At 47.7% G+C, this 24,338-nt stretch overlaps 1 protein-coding gene across 2 annotated transcripts in view; it reads left to right on the top strand.

Annotated features, from left to right (window-relative positions):
* LOC142017605 (putative oxidoreductase ZK1290.5) overlaps window positions 1-24,338 on the top strand; it is a 118,841-nt gene that overhangs the window by 39,565 nt on the left and 54,938 nt on the right. For both annotated transcript variants that reach the window (XM_075002653.1, XM_075002655.1), the window contains one exon: window positions 21,010-21,111. In XM_075002653.1, coding sequence (XP_074858754.1) covers window positions 21,010-21,111 — 102 coding nt within the window. The remainder of the gene's footprint in view (window positions 1-21,009; window positions 21,112-24,338) is intronic.

Here is a 24,338-nt window from a genome sequence, read left to right on the forward strand (position 1 = left end):
CAAGGTCCAAAACTCACTGCCATAAAGGAGGTGCTGAGGATGCAGGCTCTGTAGATTTGAATTTTGGTGTGGGTGTACAACTTGATGTTATTCCACACTCTCTCGCTGAGTCTGGACAGAGTTTTGGCTGCTTTTCCAATCCTCCCATTTAGCTCAGACTCCAATGGCAGGGTGTCAGTGATGGTGGACCCAAGGTAAACGAACTTGTGGATGACCTCTAACGAATAGTTGTCAGTGCTGATTGATGGAGGGTCAGCAACGTCCTGAGCAAGTACATTTGTCTTCTTTAGGCTGATGGAAAGCCCAAAGTCCTTGCATGCTTTGGAGAACCGATCCAGCAGTTTCTGAAGCTGGTCTTCTGTGTGTGACACTACAGCATCATCATCTGCGAACAGCAAATCTCTGATGAGGACTTCCCGCACCTTGGATTTAGCTTTCAGCCTTGCAAGATTAAACAGTTTCCCATCAGATCTTGTATGCAAAAAGATGCCCTCTGTTGAAGATCCAAAGGCATGCTTCAGGAGGAGCGCGAAGAAGATCCCGAACAATGTCAGAGCAAGGATGCATCCTTGTTTGATGCTGCTCCTGATGCTGAAAACATCTGATAATGTGCTGTCATATTGGATGGTTCCTCTCATGTCTTCGCGGAAAGACTGGATCATCTTGAGTAACCGTGGAGGACAGCCTATCTTGCGGAGCAGTTTGAACAGTCCATCCCTGCTGACCAAGTCGAAGGCCTTGGTCAGGTCGATGAAGGCAATATAGAGTGGCTTCCTCTGCTCCCTGCATTTCTCCTGCATCTGCCTGAGAGAGAAGACTATGTCAACGGTAGATCTCTCTGCACGGAATCCGCACCGTGATTCGGGATGCACCCTCTCAGCAATCTTCTGGAGTCTGCCGAGGATGACACGAGCAAACAGTTTACCACTGATGCTTAGGAGGGAGATTCCACAGTAATTGTTGCAGTCACTTCTGTCTCCTTTGTTCTTATACAAGGTTACAATGTTAGCATCACGCATATCCTGTGGAACCTCTCCTTCTGTCCAGCACAGGCACAGGAGCTCATGTAAGGGTTCCAGGAGCGTGTCCGTGGCACACTTGATTACCTCTGGTGGTATACCATCCTGGCCCGGGGCCTTTCCTACTGCAGTGCTGTCTATGGCTTTCTTCAGTTCATCCACAGTTGGTTCCTGGTCCAGTTCGTCCATTACTGGTAGGAGCTCGACGGCATCGAGGGCTGTATCAGCCACAATGTTCTCGCATGAGTACAGCTCAGAGTAGTGTTTGACCCAGCGCTCCATCTGTTTGGCTTTGTCAGCAATGACTTCACCAGATTTGGATTTCAGAGGTGCCATCTTGTTCTGGGTGGGTCCTAATGCCTTCTTGATTCCCTCATACATTCCCCTGAGATTACCAAAGTCAGCACTGGTCTGGATGCTGCTGCATAGCTGGAGCCAGTAGTTGTTGGCACAGCGCCTGGCCATCTGCTGTACTGTTTTTCTGGCTGCTCTGAGTGCTTGCAGGGTACTCTGGCTCGGCGAGCATTTGTACTCCAGGAGTGCAGCGCGCTTCTTTTCGATGACTGGAATCATCTCATCAGAGTTAGCTTTGAACCAGTCATTTGTGTTTCTGGCTCTTCTTCCAAACACCAACAAGGCCATGTTGTAAATTGTATCCCTCAGATGCTGCCATCTGGATGTCACATCAGCACCCCCAGGGCTGCTGCGCAGATTCTCCTCGAGGGCCTCTCTGAACTTTTCGGCTCTCTCTGAGTTTGCTGTCTTTCTGGCATCAATGCGGGGCCTTCCGGTTGGTTTAGAGTGGTACAGCTTCTTGGAATCATCTTGAGTTTGGAGCAAACTAGTGAGTGATCTGTATCGCAGTCGGCACTATGATAGCTGCGTGTCAGAAGGACGTTTTTGAGGTTATCACGTCTAGTGATGACCACATCAAGTTGATGCCAGTGTTTCAAGCGTGGGTGTCTCCATGACACTCTGTGCTGTGGCTTGGTTTGGAAAAATGTGTTTGTGATGCACAGATTGTGGTACGTGCAAAGTTCGAGAAGATGCTGTCCGTTTTCATTCATTTTTCCCACACCGAAGCGGCCTAAGCAGGAAGGCCATGAGTCACAATCGGCTCCAACTCTCGCATTGAAGTCACCCAAAATGTACAGTCGTTTGCGAGCAGGTATTTGCGCTATGGCAGCACTAAGCATGTCATAGAACTTGTCTTTTATTTCCGGTGCGGCGTACAGGGTTGGAGCGTAAGCACTGATCAGGTGGACAGGACAAGCACAAGTTTGAAGTAAGACCTGAAGGAGTCTTTCTGATCCGCCCATGACTAATTCCACCATTTGTAGAAGGGTGTTTCTGATGGCGAAACCAACACTGTGCTCCCTGGGTTCTTCTTGGGCTTTACACTGCCAGAAAAAGGTATAGTCCTTTTCCTTTAGAGATCCCGAATCTGCAAGTCGCGTCTCTTGCAGACCTGCAATGTCAACTTGACCTAGGATGAGTTTTATTAAAACACCTATTTTCAGCAGGGTAGAAGTATTCTAATTGCTGTTTCCATCTAGTTCCTAGAATGGCAAGAGAGAAAGGGAGCGAGTGAGAGAGCATGCGTTTGTTAGGCATGTTTAGTGTGACCAGGCACCTGTTTTTAAATAACAATCCTGTATTCAAGTCCTCCTGCTGGTGTTCTGACTTTTTCTTAAAAATGGGCAAATTGTCGCATGTTTTATGTCTTCTCCCCACATCAGTACTGTCTGGTCCTGCTGCTGTCCAGATCCCTGTGCCCTCCTAACAACAGTGAGCGGGGAGATCCAGTGGCTCATGATGAGGGTGGATGGGGGTGGAGCAAAGTTGCGATGGCTCCCCCTGCTATCTGTCAGCTCAGCCCCCATTGTCAGCTGACTCTCGGCCAATAGGACCCTGTCCCTGTCCTATTTCCAGCTGGCACTGGCTGTGTGCTGTGAACTGCAGTGGCTGGTGTTAGCAGTCAGTAGTATGTTTCCTCCGTTGCCCATCCATCAGCCCTTGACATACTCCCTTTCTTCACTGTCCTCTCCCTGCTTTCTCCCTTCAACTCCCCCATCTCTACTCTGCTGCTTCTGGCTCTGGTCCCATGGGCACCAGCTCCAGGCACAACTGGGCTTCCAGCATGGCTGTGGCGGCTGGCTTCTGCCCCCATTGGGGTGCCAGACATTGTCCTGGCCCTGTGGGCACCAGCCCCAAATGGGCTGCTCGCCCTGGCCCTGGCCATGGAGGTCAGCTCTGGCCCTGGCTGGGCTGCCAGGGTGCCCTGAGCCTTCTTGAGGCCAGCTCCAGCCCTGGTCAGCTTTCACCTCCAGCCAGGGACACACAACTTGCTGGGCTTCCCTGCCAAGATGACCAGATTCCCCCTACTAGCCTCCCAACCCAGTAACAGACCATGGATGTTGCCAGACTAGAGAATGTCAGTTTTGGGAGGTTCAACTGGTAATGTAAGTCCATTGACATCTCATGAGATGCTAATTTACACTTGTGTAAATGAGGCAATGGTCACGTCCTTTTATATTTAAGATTGTGCCAATTAGCTGCAACCTTCCTTTGGGGGCAGGAAAAAGCCACACCTCCACTGTGCTGCACAGGAAGTATTCTTCCTCAGAGAGTCATCTGTTTCCCAGAGTCCTCTACTATTAACAGGAGCACATACACTGCTGCACTACTTTAGGGGGTGCATTATTCTCCCTTTGAAGGGCGAGCCAACTCTGCTGTCTAGCGGTAACTCCAACCATAATTCCATGTCTCACTGCCACCCTTTTCTGTTTTGTAATGGCAAATCTGCAATTATTTCATAGCTATTAACTGAGAAAAATTTGAATTAAATTCCATTTATTAAAATGTAATTCTGTTTGTAGGGTGAGTTGGCAGATTTTGAAACAAAAAATAGTATGAGGAGCATCTTTTAGCATAAAAATTTTTCTCCCCAAAACTTGAAACATATCTCAGATCTGTTGAATGTAACACAGAGCAGGCTACAGTTACACTATAGCAATCTGTTGACAGAAGTCACTGTTGGAAGAGATTTCCCAACAAAACTTCTGTCCACAAAGTACAGCCACACACAAAAGCGTATTGGAAGAGCTCTCATCTCTGTCGACGAAGTGGCCAGACTCCCCTGCTGCTCTCTGTACAAAATAGGCACTCGGAAGCACAGCAGACAGGGCTGCTCGTAGTTTTGGATGCCCTGTCTGTCAAGAGAAGTCCCCCCAGAATGTCCACACGGTTTTTTTGTTGACAGAATCTGTCAGCAGTAGCGTTATACCTCACGGCTGAGAGGCAGAATGCTACAGGTGAAAGAGCTGAGTTTTGTCAACTGAATGTCGACAAAACATTTTGTGTGTGGGCATCCCACCAGTTTTGTTGTCAAAACCTGGGTTTCGTCAGCAAATCTCATAGTTTAACCATAGCTGCAGAGACATATGTAAAGGGATCCAGTCATAAAATTAAATATACCAGTTCTGTTTTCATTCATGAACATGCACCTTTTTTATGTCATCCTTCCACAGACCTGTCTTCTCCATTCTTATGAGCAGACAGGATATGAAAATACATGATGAGAGAAGTTCTGGTGATGATAAGGAAGTGTGTTAAATAATTGGAGTGAAACAGAGTACCTGTTAAGAAAAGAGATACAGATCAAACTCTCAACTTTTCCAGTAATCATCCTGTTAGCCATAAAAGAAGCTGTGCCTTAAATATTGAGTTCTCTGTGCCTTAAATATTAAATCCATTCTGGTATGGCTATGGTCTGAAGAAGTAGGTCTGTCCCACGAAAGCTCACCTAATAAATTATTTTGCTAGTCTTTAAAGTGCTACTTGACTGCTTTTTGTTTTGATAAAATAAGCTGTGTAGGAACTCTTTTTGGGAGAATTGTCACAAGAAGTGGAAGAGAAGCACTTTAAGAGTGTGTTCAAGTTGAATGACTACCCAATGAGTTTTGTTAGAAGGTATCTGTATAAAAAGGAAGAATCTGTAATTATGGAATCCCCAGTTAAAAGAATAGTATTACCATACATTAGAATCGCAGTGCGGATTCCATGCAGAGAGGTCTACCGTTGACATGGTCTTCTCTCTAAGGCAGCTGCAGGAGAAGTGCAGGGAGCAGAGAAAGCCACTCTACATAGCCTTCATCGACCTGACCAAGGCCTTTGACTTAGTCAGCAGGGATGGTCTGTTCAAACTGCTCCACAAGATAGGCTGTCCTCCACGATTACTCAAGATGATCCAGTCGTTCTACGAAGATGTGAGAGGAACCATCCAATATGACAGCGCATTATCGGATGCCTTCAGAATCAGGAGCGGCATCAAACAAGGATGCGTGCTTGCTCCGACATTGTTCAGGATCTTCTTCGCACTCCTTCTGAAGCATGCCTTTGGATCTTCAACAGAGGGCATCTTGCTACACACAAGATCTGATGGGAAACTGTTTAACCTTGCAAGGCTGAAAGCTAAGTCTAAGGTGCGAGAAGTCCTCATCAGAGACATGCTGTTTGCAGACGATGCTGCTGTAGTGTCTCACACAGAAGACCAGCTTCAAAAACTGCTGGATCAGTTCTCCAAAGCGTGCAAGGACTTTGGGCTTACCATCAGCCTAAAGAAGACAAACGTACTCGGTCAGGATGTTGCTGAATCCCCATCAATCAGCATTGACAACTATACGTTACAGGTCGTCCACGAGTTCGTTTACCTCGGGTCCACCATCACTGACACCCTGTCATTGAACACTGAGCTAAATAGGAGGATCGGAAAAGCGGCCACAGCTCTGTCCAGACTCAGCAAGAGAGTGTGGAATAACAACAAGCTGTACACTCACACCAAAATGCAAGTCTACAGAGCCTGCATGCTCAGCACCCTCCTTTAAGGCAGCGAGCCTTGGACCTTGTGTGCCTGCCAGGAAAAGAGGCTGAACGTCTTCCACTTGCGCTGCCTCAGGCACAACCTTGGAATATCATGGAAGGACAGAGTGACCAACACCGCCGTCCTTGAGCAAGCTGGAATCCCAACCATGCACACCCTCCTCAGGCAGTGTCAACTCTGCTGGCTTGGCCATGTCCACAGGATGAATGATGGAAGGATTCCAAAAGACATCCTGTATGGTGAGCTAGCCTGTGGCAAAAGACTCCCGGACGCCCCCAGTTGCGCTAGAAAGATGTCTGCAAGAGAGACCTCAGAGAGGTAGACATCGAGCTGGACAACTGGGAAGAACTAGCAGACGACCGGAGCAGATGGAGGCAGGGGTTACACAAGGGCCTTCAGAAGGGTGAGATGAAAATCAGACAGCTAACAGAGGAGAAGCGAGCGCACAGAAAGCACAATAAGGACTTGCCAGACACCCACTACATCTGCAAGAGATGCAGCAAGGACTGTCACTCTCGTCTGGGTCTTCATAGTCACAATAGACGCTGTAAATGAAGTCCTCAATTGAAACTTTAAAGGGCGCGATCCATAGTCTATGCAGACTGAAGGATGCCTACTACTACTACTATTACCATACATTAGAAATATCTTTGAGATGACATTGAGGTCATTAGAACCATTTGGGATTAAAGTAGCAGACAGACCAAGAAATACCTTAAAGAATGTTTTATTCAAACCAAAGGATGTGGTTGAGTATACATGTAAAACTAATGTGGTTTACAAGATTCAATGTTTAAATTGCTCCAAGCATTATGTTGGACAGATGGGAAGAAAGCTAATCATTCGTATACACAAACATCAATTGGCTGTAAAATGGCATGACCCCTTATCATTTATCTCATTGCATGAAGATAACACCAGCCACAAGTTTGATTTTAATAATGTGAAAGTAATAGGGCAAGCTGGATCTAGGTAGAGAAGAGAATTCTTAGAAGCATGGTTCTCCAGAAATGAGGCAATTAACCGGCACATTGATTTGGATTTGGTGTTTGAACCTATGAGATCAAAGGATGATAGAAGAAGAACGGCTAGTGAGAGTGTGATTAGATGCAATCGGTCTTAAGTGGTTATTTGTGCCTTCAATTTAAGAACTAATTACTAATAAGATCTATGTGAAAGGACTATATAAAGAACAACAAGAAGTCTTGTGGCACCTTATAGACTAACATATTTTGGAGCATAAGCTTTTGTGGGCAAAGACCTGCTTCATCAGATGCATGAGTGGGGGGCGGGTTCAGAGGGGTATTTAAAGAGTGGGGTCCCAGTAAGAGGGAGAGGCAGAGCTGACAAGGTCTATTCAGCAAGATGGAAATGACCCAGTACCAACAGTACTTATCAAAAGAGTTAAAAACAAGTCAGATCAGACAGGGGGATGTGAGCCTTTGTCAGGGTCTAATGGGGAGATATGAGCACCCAGAGCGGAGAAACTGTCTTTGTAAGCTGCGAGCCACTCCCAGTCTCTGTTTAATCCGTGGTTTGTGGAGTCAAATTTGCAAATAAATTGCAGCTCAGAGATTTCTCTCTCCATTTGATTTTTGAATTTTTTTTTGTTTCAGGACAGCCACCCTTAAATCTGCCACTGAGTGTCCAGGGAGATTTAAATGTTCTCCCACAGGCTTCTGTACATTACCGTTCCTGATGTCTGATTTATGTCCATTTATTCTTTTACGGAAAGACTGTCCAGTTTGGCCAAAGTAAATTGCAGTGGGGCATTGCTGGCACATGATGGCATATATTATATTAGTAGATGTGCAGGTAAAGGAGCCCCTGATGGTATAGTTGATGTTAGGTCCTGTGATGATGTCACTGGTGTAGATATGTGAGCACAGTTGGCAGCAAGGACTGTTACAGGGGCTGGTTCCAGGCCTAGAGCTACTGGTCTGTGATTTGTAGTGGCTGGTGAGGATTTGTTTAAGGTTGGCAGGCTGTCTATAGGCAAGGACAGGCCTGCCTCCCAAGGTCTGTGAGAGTGAAAGATCATTGTTTAGGATGGGTTGCAGATCACTGATGATGTGCTGGAGAGGCGTTAGGTGAGGGCTGTATGTGATGGTCAGTGGTGTTCTCTTGTTTTCCTTCTGAGGCCTGTCTTGTAGCAGGTGGCTTCTGGGTACCCGTCTGGCTTTATCAGTCTGTTTCCTCACTTCCTTAGGTGGGTATTGTAGTTTGAGGAAAGCTTGGTAAAGGTCTTGTAGATGTTTGTCTCTGTCTGATGGATCAGAGTGAATACGGTTGTACCTTAGTGCCTGGCTGTAAACAATGGATTATGTAGTATGCCCTGAATGGAAGCTGGAGGCATGTAGGTAAGCATAGCGGTCCATGGGTTTACGGTAACAGTCTGAAGATCTCTTACCAGGCACTGATGATGTTACTCCATTCAGTAACGAAATGTCTGCAATTAAAGTTGTTAAGCTCGGTGAACATTTTAAATACTAAAAGGCAATGTGTACCCAAGCTTATGTAGGAAAGCAAATTGTTTTTGTTTTTAGCATCTATGATACAGTTACTAAAACCAGCAATTCTGTGAGATAAGGATATTTGGAATAAGGAACAGAGTAGGATGCTAAATGAAATGTTCTTAATTGTACTATGAGCACTTTTGGACAAACGGTATTAAGAGAGAAGAGTTCGTGATTTTTATTTTAATTAGTGGATTATATATCCACGAGAAGCAGCACATGTGTATTATTTATGGGTAGTATTTAAAACAGATATTCCATTACTTGCATTTTCTAATTGTGGTTCCTGCCTTTTCCATTTAAGATTGTTTTCTGGCATCCATGCTAAACCACTATGAAATAGAAGCAAATCTTATCGGTTTGGCAACACAAGAAGACATTCCTTTGGATTTGTGCACTACCCCCAAAATATTTCCTTTTTGAGTATTCTTTGTGGGTTACTGAATTCTTAAACAATTTCGTTTTCTTCGTGTCTGTTTTGAACCTCAGATTCTTTTCAGCTGTATGCTTTTTATTAGTTTGAGAGTTCAAGTGGAATCACAAATTTAATTTCACTTAGAAGCCTGCTACTGACTTTCAGCTGCTAAACCCTGATTTTGAATGAAGATGAGCTTTTCTGGCCTTGTCATCTCTGAACCCCCACTAACCCTAAGAAATAACAACCTGTCAAGTGACTTATGTGTCACAATCTAAAACTACTCCTTGCACTGATATTTATTAGGTCACCTACAGCCAGGGTGGATTGATTTAAACCAAGGCGATTTTAAATCATTAATTTAAATCACCAAGACCGTGTCTACACTAGCACCTGCCTTTTGAAAGGGGGATGCTAATGAGACACTTCAGAATATGCTAATGAGGCACAGCAATGAATATGCTGCACCTCATTAGCATAATGGCATCCGCAGCACTTTGAAAGTGCCACTTTCGATCACGTGTGGCTCATCTACACAGGGTCCTTTACCAAAGGACCCCGCAGACATCGAAATCCCCTTATTCCTATAACCAAATAAGGGCATTTCGACATCTGCGGGGTCTGTTTGAAAAGGACCCCGTGCAGACAAGCTGCGCACAATCAAAAGCAGCACTTTCCAAGTGCCGTGACTGCCATTATGTTAATGTGGGGCTGCAGCACCTCATTAGCATATCCCAAAGTGTCTTATTAGCATCCCCCTTTTTGAAAGGGGGTTGCTAGTGTAGATGTAGCTCAAGAAAAAATCATTGATTTAAATCAAGTTTCTCACTGATACTTCTTTGCATATTTCTTAAACAATGGTGCAAATCTGATCACTGAATCAGTTATTTACAAATCAGTATGGCATTTTACAACATCTAAGAGGGCATACTTCGTATAATTTTTAGATAACTTGATTTTTATTAATTTAGGAAGTAGTATGTAATACTCATCACCTGTCAAGCTGCAGATGCAACAGTACATAAGGAAGGGTAAGAACTAAATCACACACACAAACACAATAATACTTACATTTTATTAAATTAAATCTTAAACATTATATAAATGTTTCACATTTGCAGTTGCAGATGTCTTCTGCTGACAGCTATCCTTAAACTTTTTTTTCTAATTTTCAAGCTCAACACCTAATAAATTATTTTGTTAGTCTTTAGAGTGCTAGTTGACTTCTTTTTTGTTTTACTGGAATACAGACTAACGTGACTATGTCTTTGTTATAATATAAAATAAGAAAATCATGCTCAGTGGCAACTGACAACTCCTGGTTTTTCATACTGCAGCTTTCTGTACTGTATACATGGGTGATAGATTCTAAACCTAGGTAAGTAATTAAACAAGCCATAAGGATTAGCTAATCTAAACTTTTTTTTCCTAAGAACATCCAACATAGCAAACAGCTTGGGAATTTGTGTCAAATTACACACTAAAAGGCATAGAGAAAGTCAAAAAGAATGACATCTTGCAAAGCGAATTATTTGCTACTAGCTAGTTGATCCACTCAGATATATCCACATCTTCATGCATATAATTTTCTCCCAATAAACAGTTTTCCATATGATGTTTAATTCTTGTAACCATTCCTTCCATCGTCATCTTGCACTGCTTACACTTGGCACGTTTTCCATTTTTACTCAGGGAATGAATTTCTTCCAAATATTTCCAGATAGAGTCTCCAGCCCATGTCTTTTGTTGCACATATTACTTCAGTCTTCTGGGAAACTGAAATTGAAAGCCCAGAGCTTTCAGGAAGCAAGAGCTGGTAATTAGGCTGGACAGATTAGAGCCATTAATTCATTTTTATGAAGCAGTAAGGCTGGATCTACACTTGCCCCCAACTTCAAAGGGGGCATGCTAATCAAGGTGATGGGAGATTACTAATGAAGTGCTGCAGTGAATGTGCAGCACTTCATTAGGCTAATTCTTCCCCGTGCAACTTTGGAGCATCAAACTTCAAAGTGCCAGCATGCGTGTAGCCATGGTCACTTGGAAGTTCCTGCACTACTTCGAAGTGCCTTTACTTCCCAAAATTTTGAGGAGTAAAGGCACTACAGAGTAGTGTAGGCACTTTGAAGTGCCCACGGCTACGCACATGATGGCACTTTGAAGTTTGATGCTTTGAAATTGCCGCAGGGGAGAAGTAGCCTAACGAAGTGCTGCATATTCACCGCAGCACTTCATTAGTAATCTCCCATCACCCTGATTAACATGCCTCCTTTGAAAGTGGGCGCAAGTGTAGACAAGTTCTAAGTGTAGGTGTAGCATGTTTGTGATGAGCTTTAATTATTATTTTAAATGGAGAATTTAGTATTTTATTGGTTTTAATAATAAATCTGATTTAAATAAAAATTCTTTTTTTTTAATTTTTAAATAATCGATTTTTATCTACCCCACCTACAGCAACATATAATTTCAGTTTGGTTGCTTTTAAAGGGTGGTTGAAATAAATTTCTTAGCCAAAGCATCTAGGAATTAAATGGTTGTTAATTAATTTAATTTCTTTCTTGACTAAATAAGATCTTTCTTTTATATGCAGCTAGGAATCATAGCAACTATTACTCAATTCTTCATTTAAATGAAATAATGTATAATACTGGACTTTATAAGCAAACATTTTTGAAAATGGAGTTGTTAGTGATTCCATTTGCATCATTGTCTAGGAAGCAGAATTCATTCATTCACTGTTGCTTTATTCAGAACTATTAGAAATTATCATAGAATCATAGAATTCCAGGCCTGGAAGGGACCTCAAGAGGTCATCTCGTCCACCCCCCTGCCTCGTCCACTACCTCTCTTGGGCTACGTCTACACGTGCATGCTACATCGAAATAGCTAATTTCGAAGTAGCGACATCGAAATAGCCTATTTCGATGAATAACGTCTACACGTCCTCCAGGGCCGGCAACGTCGATGTTCAAGTTCGACATTGCGCAGCCCGACATCGAAATAGGCGCAGCGAGGGAACGTCTACACGTCAAAGTACCACACATCGAAATAGGGATGCCAGGCACAGCTGCACACAGGGTCACAGGGCAGGCTAGCGCTTCCGGGGCAACAGCTAGCCGCTCCCTTAAAGGGCCCCTCCCACAGACAGTCAGCCTGCACAGCACACGGTCTGACGAGCCAGATAGGCACACAGACCCCGAGCGCCGCAGTCATGGACCCCCAGCAGCAGCAGCAGCAGCAGCAGCAGCTAGAGGTCCAGCCAGCCCTCCTGGCAGGAGCAGGGCTTGCCCTGGCTCTTGTCATGTTGGGGGCAGCTGATCACCTTCCTGCCCCAGGGGAGGAGATGCCCCCGGGGCAGCAGGGCTCAGCCCCTCCCCCTGCAGCACCCCGCTCCACCCTCCGCCTCACATGCCGGCGGCTGTGGAGCCACCCCACCAGCACCGACTGGTGGGAGCGCCTGGTGCTTGGGGAGTGGGACGACGACCACTGGGTCCGCAACTTCAGGATGACCCGACAGACATTCCTGGAGCTGTGCCAGTGGCTCAGCCCCGCACTCAGGCACCGGGACACTGCCATGCGGCGTGCCCTCCCTGTGGAGAAACGGGTCGGCATCGCTGTCTGGAAGCTGGCCACTCCGGACAGCTACCGATCCGTGGGGCAGCAGTTTGGCGTCGGAAAGGCCACCGTCGGGGCTGTCCTCATGGAGGTAAGAGAACCCACAGGGGGAGGCCAGGCCAGGGCAGGGGGGCCAGGGCAGGCCAGGGGGGCCAGGGCAGAGCAGGGCAGGCCAGGGGGGGCCAGGGCAGGCCAGGGGGGCCAGGGCAGAGCAGGGCAGGCCAGGGGGGCCAGGGCAGGCCAGGGGGGCCAGGGCAGAGCAGGGCAGGCCAGGGGGGCCAGGGCAGGCCAGGGGGGCCAGGGCAGGCCAGGGCAGAGCAGGGCAGGCCAGGGGGACCAGGGGGGCCAGGGCAGGCCAGGGGGGCCAGGGCAGGCCAGGGCAGGGCCATGCACACCCTGCTCACCCCTCATTGGGGCTGTCCCATGTGCTTTCCCTGCAGGTCGTGCGTGCCATCAACTCCATGCTCCTGCACAGGCTCGTGAGGCTGGGGGACCCACGTGCCACTGTCGCCGCCTTTGCCACCCTGGGCTTCCCCAACTGCTTCGGGGCTCTGGATGGGACCCACATCCCCATCCGCGCCCCGGACCACAGCGGAGGCCGATACGTGAACCGGAAGGGCTACCATTCAGTCGTCCTGCAGGCCTTGGTGGACAGCCGGGGACGGTTCCAGGACATTTACGTGGGCTGGCCTGGCAGCACCCACGACGCCCGGGTTTTCCGCAACTCGGGCCTGTGCCGCTGGCTGGAGGCGGGGACCTACATCCCCTAGCGGGAGATCCCTCTGGGGGACACCACCATGCCCTTCTGCATCATCGCGGATGCGGCCTACCCCCTCCGGCCATGGCTCATGCGCCCCTACACGGGCCACCTCTCCGCCAGCCAGGAGCGCTTCAACGAGCGCCTGAACCGTGCGCGCCAGGTGGTGGAGCGCTCCTTCGGCCGCCTCAAGGGACGATGGCGATGTCTCCTGACCCGCCTGGATGCCAGCCCCAACAACATCCCCCAGATTGTGGGTGCCTGCTGCGCCCTGCATAACCTTGTCGAGAGCAAGGGGGAGACCTTCCTTCAGGTCTGGGCCGCCGAGGCCGGCAGGGCACACGTCCAGCCACCTGCTGTCCCCAGTCGGCAGGTGGACCCAGAGGGGACCCGGGTCCGGGAGGCCCTGCGGGCCCACTTCGACGACCAGGCCGCGGGGTGAACTCTGCCCAGGCCCCCGACTGCCCGCCCCTTCCTCCCCCACACTCCTGCCTCAACGCCCACACCACCATGGAGCATCCCACCGCCCCCCGCCTTGTCCAGGAGAAACGACAGCACGAACTTGTGGGTGAACGTAAATGTTTTCTTTGGCTGAACCTTTTTTTTTTTTTAAATAGAAAAATATAGACATGTGAAAGGGAAAGCAAAAAGGAGGGACAAACATGTAACAAAAGCAAGATGGGCACGAATAAAACTATGTACAACAATAAACTCCAAGCAGGGTGCGCCATCAACAAAAGAAAACCAAAAAGCAGGGAGGAGAACGGGGAGAACTATTTACAGGGGGGGACGGGGCAAGCAGGGGCAGCACCCACCCCACCCACCCACCCAGTCCCCAAAGTCTGTCCATCGGGGGGGGGGCCACGTCCCGGGCCCCTCACCCCCTACAGGCCCCCAGTGGGCGTGCCCGGCCGGGAGCTCCGGCGGGCCTGCAGTCTGGTCCGCGGCTGGGTGGGAGCAGGCTCCACCGGAAGATATCGGCGCCGGCGAGTCTCGGGTGGCTCCAGGGGTCCCTCGGTGGCCCTCGCGGGGAGGTGGTGGGGCTGCAGGAGCGGGCATGGCGGGCGGTGGCGCGGCCGGCGCGGCATGGGGGGCCAGGAAGTCAATCAGCCGATTGACGGTCTGGAGAAGGGCCCCCCATGCCTCTCGGTGCCAGGCCAGCGCCTGCTCCTGCAGCCGGAGGTGCTGCTCCGAGACCTCCAGCTGCCGGCAGAAGATGGCCAGCAGCTGGGGGTCTGTGGCCACCGCCGGTAGTAGGCGCGGGGTCCGCCGTCTTGCCCTCCGCGGGGCCGGTGGTTCCTCGGCCGAGGGGCTTCCCTGGAGCGAGGGTCCCGGAGCAGTCTCCGGGACGACCGACGCCTCGCCGGCGCTCTCTTCCGGTCCTTCGGATGGTGCAGGTGCAGGTGCAGGACACAGGAGAGGAGGGGGGAAAGAAGAATGGAGACAGGCGTTAGTGTGGTCCCCGAGCCGTGGCCTTTGTCCCCCCCGCCCTGTGCTGCAGGTTCCCCATCCCCGTCCCCGGGAGATGCTGCTGTGATGGATGGGGTTCAGGGGTCCCCCTGCCCTGCAGCCCGTCCCCTGGTGGGAGCGACTCTCACTTCAGCCCGCAGGGTCTGAGAGCAGGAGAGGTTTCTTAGGCCACAGCTGGCCAGTTTCTGGCAGGAGTGACAGCACCAGCTGTCGGAAGAGACAGTCCTTCCAACCCGTCGTGGGGAGAAGACCCCAAGGGGGGGCCCCTCTGGGATGCAGCTTTCCCTCTCCTCAGGCTGGCTGCCTACCAGCTCTCCCTTCCCCTAGCCTCTACCTGTGGCCCCCGCCCTCGCCCCCCAATTCCAAGCCAGCTCGGCTCCTCCCTCCTGTTTGTTCAGGGCAGAGGTGTCACCTGCCAGCTGTAGCGCCAGGATCCTCCTTTGGCCCTGGGAGCTCCTCGGCTCGGGTGGCTCATCTGTAGCCTGGGTCTCCCTTTGGCACTCCCCCCACTCCATCGCATGCTGCTGCTGCGGGGTGTCCCACCCCCTCCGCCCGGGGGCCCCTCGAGGTTCTGCTCCCCCCTGGCCTGGGGATGGGGCATGGCACTGTCATGCAGGGTGGCGGGGGGCAGGGGCTGCTGGCTGCAGTGCTGTGAGGGCCCTGTCCCTGGTGTCCTTGGGGCCATGGCCATGTGAGCGTGTGGGGGGCCCTGGACACATCTCTGTTCCCCCCGCCCCTCCAGCCCCGGGGTGTCCACCAGAGAGGGGTACCTACCTGTGGGTCCGCTCCCATGGTCCGGAGATCCCCGGGGGTCGGAGGCCCAGCTGCTGCTCCGGGATGGCAGGAGGAGGATCTGCAGGCTGGAATCGGTGGAGGAGGAGCCCCCCTCCTCCTCCTCCTCCTCCACCTGCCGCGATGTCCCGGGGATGGCCTCCGGGGGGGACCCCCGGGGTGCGGGGCTTACCTCCGGGCTGGAGCCCGGCTGCAGGGCCTGCTGGGGCTCATCAGCCGACGTGTCAAGGGTGGCCGGAGGGGGGGAAGTGTGCCGGGAGCCCAGGATGTCCCTGAGCTCCCTGTAAAAGGGGCAAGTGACTGGGGCGGCCCCAGATCGGCTGGCCGCATCCCGGGCCCGGGCGTAACCCTGCCGCAGCTCCTTCACCTTGCTGCGCACATGGTCAGGAGTGCGGGCAGGGTGACCCCGGGCAGCCAGGCCGTCGGCCAGCCGAGCGAACGCATCCGCGTTCCGTCTCTTGCTCCCCATTACCTGGAGCACCTCCTCCTCGCTCCAGAGCCCCAGCAGATCCCGCATCTCGGCCTCCGTCCAAGAGGGGCCCCGCTGCCGCTTTCCAGACTGCTTGGCCCTCTAGCTGGGCTGGCTGCCCTGGCTGCCCTTGGGGGGGGTCCGCTGGGGGGGCTGCTGGGCTGCCATGGCTGCTGTCGGAGGCTGAGGTCTCTGCAGGCTCCTCGCCGCGTGTGCAGCCTGCAGCCTGCACGTTGCCTCAGCCTCCTGCAGTCAGGGCGGGGGAGGGGCCCTTTAAGGGGCCGCTCCACGCAGCCACCAGTGAGCTGCGGGGCTGGAGAGAGCGTCTCTCAACCCCCCAGCTGATGGGCGCCATGGAGGACCCGTCAATTTCGACGTTGCGGGACGCGGATCGTCTACACTGTCCCTACTTCGACGTTCAACGTCGAAGTAGGGCGCTATTCCCATCCGCTCATGGGGTTAGCGACTTCGACGTCTCGCCGCCTAACGTCGAAGTTAACTTCGAAATAGCGCCCGACGCGTGTAGACGTGACGGGCGCTATTTCGAAGTTGGTGCCGCTACTTCGAAGTAGCGTGCACGTGTAGATGCAGCTTTGGTAACACATTCCAGTCCTTCACCGCCCTCCTGGTGAAATAGTTTTTCCTAATATCCAACCTGCACCTGGATGATGATACAATACCACCAATTAGTGCTGGTTTCCCTAGCCCAGAAGGGATGGTCTACCCTCTATGTCTTTTCTATGACTATCAAATGCAATGAGCCATTATCCATATTCTGCACACTGTCAAGCTACTCCAAGTCGTCTTCCTTTCAGAAACTTTAAGATGAACTTTGCTGCCGTACAAGAGGTTCTAATGATAGATAACAAAGCATACAAGAGAACTGTAAGATCCATTCTTTCTTGCTGGAGATGATGGAGTGCACAACTGAGAATGGCAGCAGGAAAAAGGGCATGAAAAGTTGCCAGAAGCCCCTGAACAAAGCATTGTTTGATGAGACATTTTGCTTAGTCACAAAATACCCCATGCTCCATTCCATGATCACACAATGCCTAGTGACAGGTGGTGTCACCAGGTAAAGTGCGATATATAACAGTGTATTGCTCCTGTTGTCAATAAGGAAGCAGAAGATATGGACACAATCTGCTGGCAGAAGGAGCAAGTATAAATACACTGTGGCAATTTTTTTTGGCGACTTCTTCATTTCAACATAAATGACATACCCTTAATTCTGTTAGCTGGTACAGAGAGTAAAATCCAAATGCCTCTGAGTTACAAGGATTGTCAAAGGCACCAGGCTGGAAGAGTTTTTACATTTAGTAGTAATGTTCCAGGTAATCTCTTGTGATCTGGACCCTACTGAAGTCAATGGGAATTTTGCCACTGACTTCCTTAAGATCAAGTTTCTCCCTTGTATGAGCTTTCTTATGAGTGGTCTGCTTTGGGATGAATTTTCCCAGAAAAGGCTTGAAGGGCTGTTTCCTGTCCAAGGATGGAAGGACAGCACAGAACATTTCTTCTGTGCTTCTCCACTCGGCATGCCATCATGTAAGTAGCCACAGCCTGCCTTTTAAAGTATATTTCAAACATTGCAGTAAGGTACAGTCTCCCATAGACTTTTTTCTCAACATTGGAGTATGTTTTAATGTTTTGCTTTTTAAAATAAAGTTTTTATGATTGCATTTACTTAATTTCAGAAGCTGAAATTCACTTAAATGCGAAGAGTTTAATTGCTGAATATGGCTTTTTTTCATGTCCTCTGAGTTGAAGTAAATTTCACCAGGAGTTTGCTGAGATCTGCAACTGGTGTCACTTTGTCATGCCAACACTAAACTCAGTTGAGTTCACCCATGGCTTTCTGAAATATCTGTATTTAAATAAGATCATGAGATGCTATAGAAATCACAGATATGGACACATAACATAATAAAAGATTCCTGAGAAACAGTTAATCCTGTTTGTATCCGAGACGTCTTTTAGACGCTAATACAAGGAAGGATAAATGTGCTGCATTTCTGAGATTTACAAGGCCAGAGGTCTTACAGTTCTCAAAGCTGTTAAAAGTCATTCTCAGGGTGTTGCAATTTCTCCGGCTGAGTACAAAGCATCTTTGTGTGGGGAATTCTGTAGAGCAGTCATTTCCATGAACATTTACAGACTGTGGTGCATAGCTGGATGTTCAGCATTTTGCAAGAATACTGTTGCAGTTAGTGCAGTATATTGAGCTTTCTTTGCCTAAACTGTTTTGGCAGTGCTAAGCAGTCTGGATTATTCTGAACTGGAGAACATAGCAGCAATCAAAGATGCATAGTTTCCCTCTTTCAGATATTAATAACTTGTACTAATCTGTACTAATTATGTGTCCCTGTTCAGTATGGCAATTGTCTTGTAGGTGTAAGTTATAGGTTTAATATATAGTTCTTAAATACCTTTTCTAAATTTAGAAGTATATGCGTATAAGAGCAAATAGCGATATCCAGTGCCTTTTTTGTTTAAAAAAAACATGGAGCTGGTACTCAGCCAGTTCTCTCATCCTCCCACCTGTTCCCCGCCAGCCAATTCCATGGGTGGGGCATTATCCTTGAACGGGGCTCAGATCCCAGTCTGCAAATCCCTATATATATGAGTAGTCCTTATTTGTATGGGTACTTTAGAAGGAATTTGGAGTAACGATTCATGGTTATGCAAAACCCTATGTCACTGTAGTTGAATAGCTGTCAGGAGCAGATCCACATTTCGAAAATTTTGCTTTGATGTGCACAAATGGGATAGGAGACCAGTATGAAAACACTAAACTTGGCATGTGCAAGCTTTGGGCAGTTTGCCTTGCTTGTATACCTAACCTCTGTGGTTGCTGCGTCATGATCCTAACAGGCAAGATGATGGCCATATACTACATCAGCCATTGGAAGAAGCACACTCCTCCTGGCTCTGCTTGGAAGCGCTGCACATGTGGGAGTTGTGCATAGCCGACTCTGTCCAACTTGATGTGTCTTATCCCACAGGTGTCCAGAACCAGTTGACAGACTGCCTCAATTTCCCTTTCCTCACTCATGAGTGGTCACTTTGAGTGGGTGTCCTCCATTCTGTGTTCCAAAAGTGAGGCTTTCCCTGGCTATATGTCTTCGTGTCCCAGAGCAACCACAAGTGTCCTCAACTTTGCTTCTTCCAGGCCTTTATTCCCAAACAAGTGCAGCACATCCTCCTTAGCAGCTGCAAACTGTCTGCACAGCGCTTGTGCTTGGCTAAGTGGACACGCTTATCCTGCTAATGTCATCAGCACTACCTCATACCCGTGTCTACCTCTGTCCCACAGTTGTTGGATTACCTTGTTTCCCTGAAACAGCAGGGGCTTGCTTCTTCTTCCCTCAAGGTTCACCTGCTAGCTATCTGGGCCTTCCATCTGCGGGAGGGAAGCTTTTTGTTTTCATTAACCCCATGGTGGGGTGCTTTCTTAAGGGCATGGACCACCTTCACCCACAAACCCGCTGACAGGTTCCAGCATGGGACTTTAAACTGGTACTCCAGGTGCTTATTGGCCTTCCCTTCAAACCTTTCACCATGAGTTCCCTACTTTACCTCTCTTGGAGAGTGACCTTCCTGGTGGCTATCACTTTTGTGAGAAGGATATCTGAGCTGCAGTCCCTCATGTCAGGGCCCCTGCACATGATGTTCCATAAGGACAAGGTTCAGCTCTGCCCTCACCCAGCTTTCCTTCCAAAAGTGATCTCTGGCTTTCATACTGGCCAGGAAATTTTCTTTCCTGTGTTCTATCCTGAACCTCACAGCTCCCGGTGGGAGCAGTAACTGCACTCTGAAGGACTGAGCCCTTCCGCAAGACCTCGCAGCTGTTTGTGGCTGTTGCTGGTCATATGAAAGCTGGTTTCGTAGGAGTGCATCTCTTCCTGGATCACATCCTGTATACAAAGGTGCTCTGACCTTGCTAAGGTTACCCTGCTACCTATGGTGGCACATTCTGTGCAAGCTTCAACTGCTCATAGGCCTCTCCAGGAAATCTGTCAAGCTGTGACATGGCCTTCGGTACATAGTTTTATGTCACACTATGCTACTGTACAGCAGTCGAGACAGGATGCGGCCTTGGGGCTGCCATCTTTGAATCAGCTACACATGGACTCCAAGCCCTCCTCCTGAGTTTTGCTTGTAAATCACCTAACTTGAAAAGATGTGAGCAAATACTCAAAGAAGAAAAAATGGTTACACACCACTGTAACTGTTGTTCTTTGAGGTGTGTTGCTCATATCTATAATTCCACCTTTTCCCTCTGACGTTGGAGTAGCTGACAAGAAGGAACTGAGGGTGTTCAAGTCAGTAGAGTCATACATAGTGCTCTGCAGTGGCAGCACTCCAGGGGGCTCCACAGCCAACCCGACAGGTAGCAGCGAGGGTAAAACTTTCCAACAGTCGTGCACTCAATGCGCACACACCTCACTTGAACTGATTTGAGCAACACATCTCAAAGAACAGCTGTTACAAAGGTGAGTAACTTTTTATTCTTCAGTGAGCATTAAAAGCCGCCCTTCTGTGAGTACAGTGCACCACCACTGGTGTTGAGCTGAGCATTCTCACTTCCCCAAAGGCTTCAGGGTGCTGGGCACATCTGTGATATTCAGGCAACAAACTGATACTACTCTTGTAGCCTCTTGTTACTTTCTACTGGAGTTGATGTGGATTTAGCATTATGATTATGAATCATATTTATTACGGTATTGCCCTTTAATTTCAATGGAGCTACTCATGCATTCAAAGTTTAGTGTTATGCATATATGTGTGTAATTCTCATTAACGACTGGGGATCCTACTGCTACTATAATACAAATAGTATTAATTAATAATAAAATGCTTGCAGGACTGGGGCCTAAAGTAGTAAAGGGGTTTGTTTATAAAGTCAAGAAAGGAAGTAAAATTAGTTGAAACTAATATTAGTCATAAGCTCTTTGACAGAGATAATTTAGGAGTGATGTGGTACTGCTAAGGGATGAAGAATGCCATTAAACTATTCTGCTGCATCACTGCATTTTTAGACAACTACAGATTGATTGTGTTTCCCTCTTAGATCTTTATTTGGTACATTGGCCTGACGCACAAGTTCCTGGAAAAAGTAACCGTGAGGTCCGAGCTGAAACCTGGAGAGCTATGGAGGACCTATATGAGAAAGGTGGGATGACTGAAAAATTACTATTTGCAGGAGGGACTGTCACATGTTTAAACTTTCAGGAATCCAATAACATTGTGGTTAAGTGGGATTTTTCAAAGGAGCACAACAAAAGGTACTCAAATTTTATTGTCCTTCTATGCAATGTGACTGTGTAACTCATTTGCACACCATTACACATCCCAGCCCTACTCAAGATTATTCATTCAGCAGGCTAAATGATTTGCTACCATGTTGTGGTCCTGAAGAAGTAAATGCTGGTATGTATGATTTTTTGAAATTGCCTGTATCCTGTAGATTACAGTACATTTTTTGCTGGGCTCCATTTTGTGTAGGTTCAAAGCCATGTCATCTAATTTAATTTCCCTTTGAGTTTTGTTTTAAATAGTAATGTTCTATTTCTCCATTGCATATGACAGTCGTTAGTGGATCTTTGTTGTCTGTGATTTAGAAAATGTCAACTCAAGCAGGCTGTTTGGATGAGGAACAGAAGTTAAACTTCAGGGTTTTTATTAATTAACTTTGAAAGATCCCCTTGAAGGAGTTGCAAAGCTAAGGAGAAAATTCTTCAGTTGAATCCTCCTGATAAGTCCCCACTTGAGTTATTCTGCATGCATCAATCACCCATTCACATTAAATGTGAGTTTTCTATAGCCAGGGAGATTAAAATATTGGAATCAAGATTTGCTGTGGATTTAAGAGGAGAATTTACCCCCTAATATATGAAATATTATTATGATCTCCATTAATGATAGTTTCAAGCAATAAGTGCAAACCTCAGTTACAATTTATGGAATATTCGTAAGTATTACAGTTGGATCACAGGGATGAGAAAGACCTCCTAGCTCAAATAATCCATCTCCTAATGCTGTGTTTCTCAGCCAGTGGGTCATGACCCCCAGATGGTCTGCAAAAGGCAATGAGGGATTTTGAAGCACGGAAAAATTTATTACTATGTAAATGAAAGAAATCTTCGCTCTCCCATTCCTCATTCAACCATATCCTTCCAGGTGAAATATTCTATGTCAGAGTCTTGAAATACGCACAACTAATTGTACAGGCAAATAAGTGTTACCACTGATACAGTCTTTTTACTTTTATAGCAAATGTAAGGAGATTGTGAATGAGGCATTGCAAACAAAAAAAGATTTATAATACTGTCCTAACATGTTCTTAAAAAACTCTAAATCTATGTCTTCACTAGAGAGTCCTCGACAACACTTGCAGAGCATCCACACTAAAAATGCATTCTGTCAACAATAAGTTGACAGAAAAACTCAGCCGTTTCATCAACACCCTTCTGCCTCTCTCCCACAAGGCAGAATGCCTTTCTCAATGGACTCTGTCAACAAAAAAAGCCATGTGGATGCTCTGGGAGGCTGTCTGTTGACAGATAGGGCTTCCATGTCACTGGGCAGCCTTGCCTACTATGCTTTCAGTTGGCTGTTCTGTCAGGAGAGTGGCCGAGCACTCTGGCTGCTCTCTGTTGACAGAGTGGATCACTTTTTCAATCCACTTGGCTGTCTGGACGCAATCTGTTGACAGAAGTTTTGTTGGAAGATATCTTCCAACAGTAACTTCTGTCCACAGATCGCTGAATTGTAGACATAGCCATGGAGTGTAGAATGTTATTAGAATGCAGATTTGTGCTGAAGACATGTACTACATTTAAATTTAGATGTAATCACACATTTGATGCTTTTGAAGATTGATGTTTTTGTTGAGTTAATTAGATCCCAGTACTGCTTTCAGACCCATGCAGGTGGACTCCCCCAACTTAACCTGTGCATAGCCCCATTGATTTCATAGAAGCATAGAACCCTGCTCCATAGGGCTAGAAGATATGGCCAGGGTCAAGCTGCCTGTATCTCCAACCAAGGTGCAGGATTTGTTGTGTCTAAACGATTCAAGATAGATGGTTTTCTGGCCTCTTTTTGAAAACCTCCAGACAAGAAGATTCCGTGATTCCCTATGCAGTTTGTTCAAGTGTCCTACTGTTCTCACCAGGCCTGTCAACAGGTGTGGGAGGGAGCGAGGAAACCAAGGGAGCAGTTGCACAGTGACCCAGCTTTTCAAAGGGGCCTGGAGCTGTGGCTACTGCTGTGTGGCATTGGGTGGGGGGTGGGGGTCCAGCACTGCAGTCTGAGCAGCACTAAGGGCTATCTGTCCTAGGCATTGCCCAAGGAGCTGGGCCCACCTCCCACCTTGCCCCAGGATCAGCAGTATCTGTAATCTCTTCTGGTTCTTACAGTTAGGATGTTTTGCCTGAGATTTAATCTAAAGATGCTGCGCTGTGGTTTGAACAACCCCTCCCCCTGCTTCTTGTCCTGCCCTCTCTGGCAAAAGAGATGGCAGCCTTTCAAGTATCTGATGACTGCCGTCTTATTTCCCCTTATTCTCCTTTTTTCCAAAGTAAAGCACCCTAAGAAATTGTGCACCGATTATGCTAACCCTGCACACAAGGGTGCTCCAGATACCTATTAAGTATAGCTAAGGCCTACATAAGCAACATGGTAATAGGCCAAAAAAAAATCTGGTATATGAAGTTCACCTGAAGTCAAAGCTATGAGCATTTCTTAGTTATCCACCTGTGTCCCTGAATCACACCTAAGGAAAACTGTGCAGCAGTTTTCCTTAACAGTATGGCTGGGTCTACAAGTGCCCCTTCATTTCGAAAGGGGCATCTTTCAAACCCTCACATTAACATGCCTCTTTCGAAAGAAAGGGGCACGTGTAGACACAGGATATATGTTGTATGTATGTTGTACTAACAAAATTATTAGACTATCTTAGCTATCTTAAGTGTAATATAAACACTAATTAAAAAGTATTACAAGGTTTTAAGTACATAAACTTGTAGAATAAATTATATATTATTTGAAAGACAGTAGGTGACAATGGAATTAAAAACTGTAAGGTAATATATATGACCAAGGAGTAGCCTCATTGTCCTTGTTGCTTTTTACAAAGTAAATAAATAAATAATCCAAAACAAAATATGTTTTGTTCCAGAGTAACAGAGAAGTAGCCGTGTTAGTCTGTATTCTATCAAAATGAAAAAGCAGTGATGTAGCACTTTAAAGACTAAGAAAATAATTTAGTAGGTGATGAGCTTCTGTCCCACGAAGGCTCATCACCTAATAAATTACTTAGCTAGTCTTTAAAGTGTTACATACCTGCTGTTTTGTGTTTTGTTCCAGTTTCTGTTAACCACACAGATTAAGCTACCT

This window comes from Carettochelys insculpta, chromosome 9 (assembly GCF_033958435.1).
Source record: "Carettochelys insculpta isolate YL-2023 chromosome 9, ASM3395843v1, whole genome shotgun sequence".
Classification (NCBI taxonomy): domain Eukaryota; kingdom Metazoa; phylum Chordata; order Testudines; family Carettochelyidae; genus Carettochelys; species Carettochelys insculpta.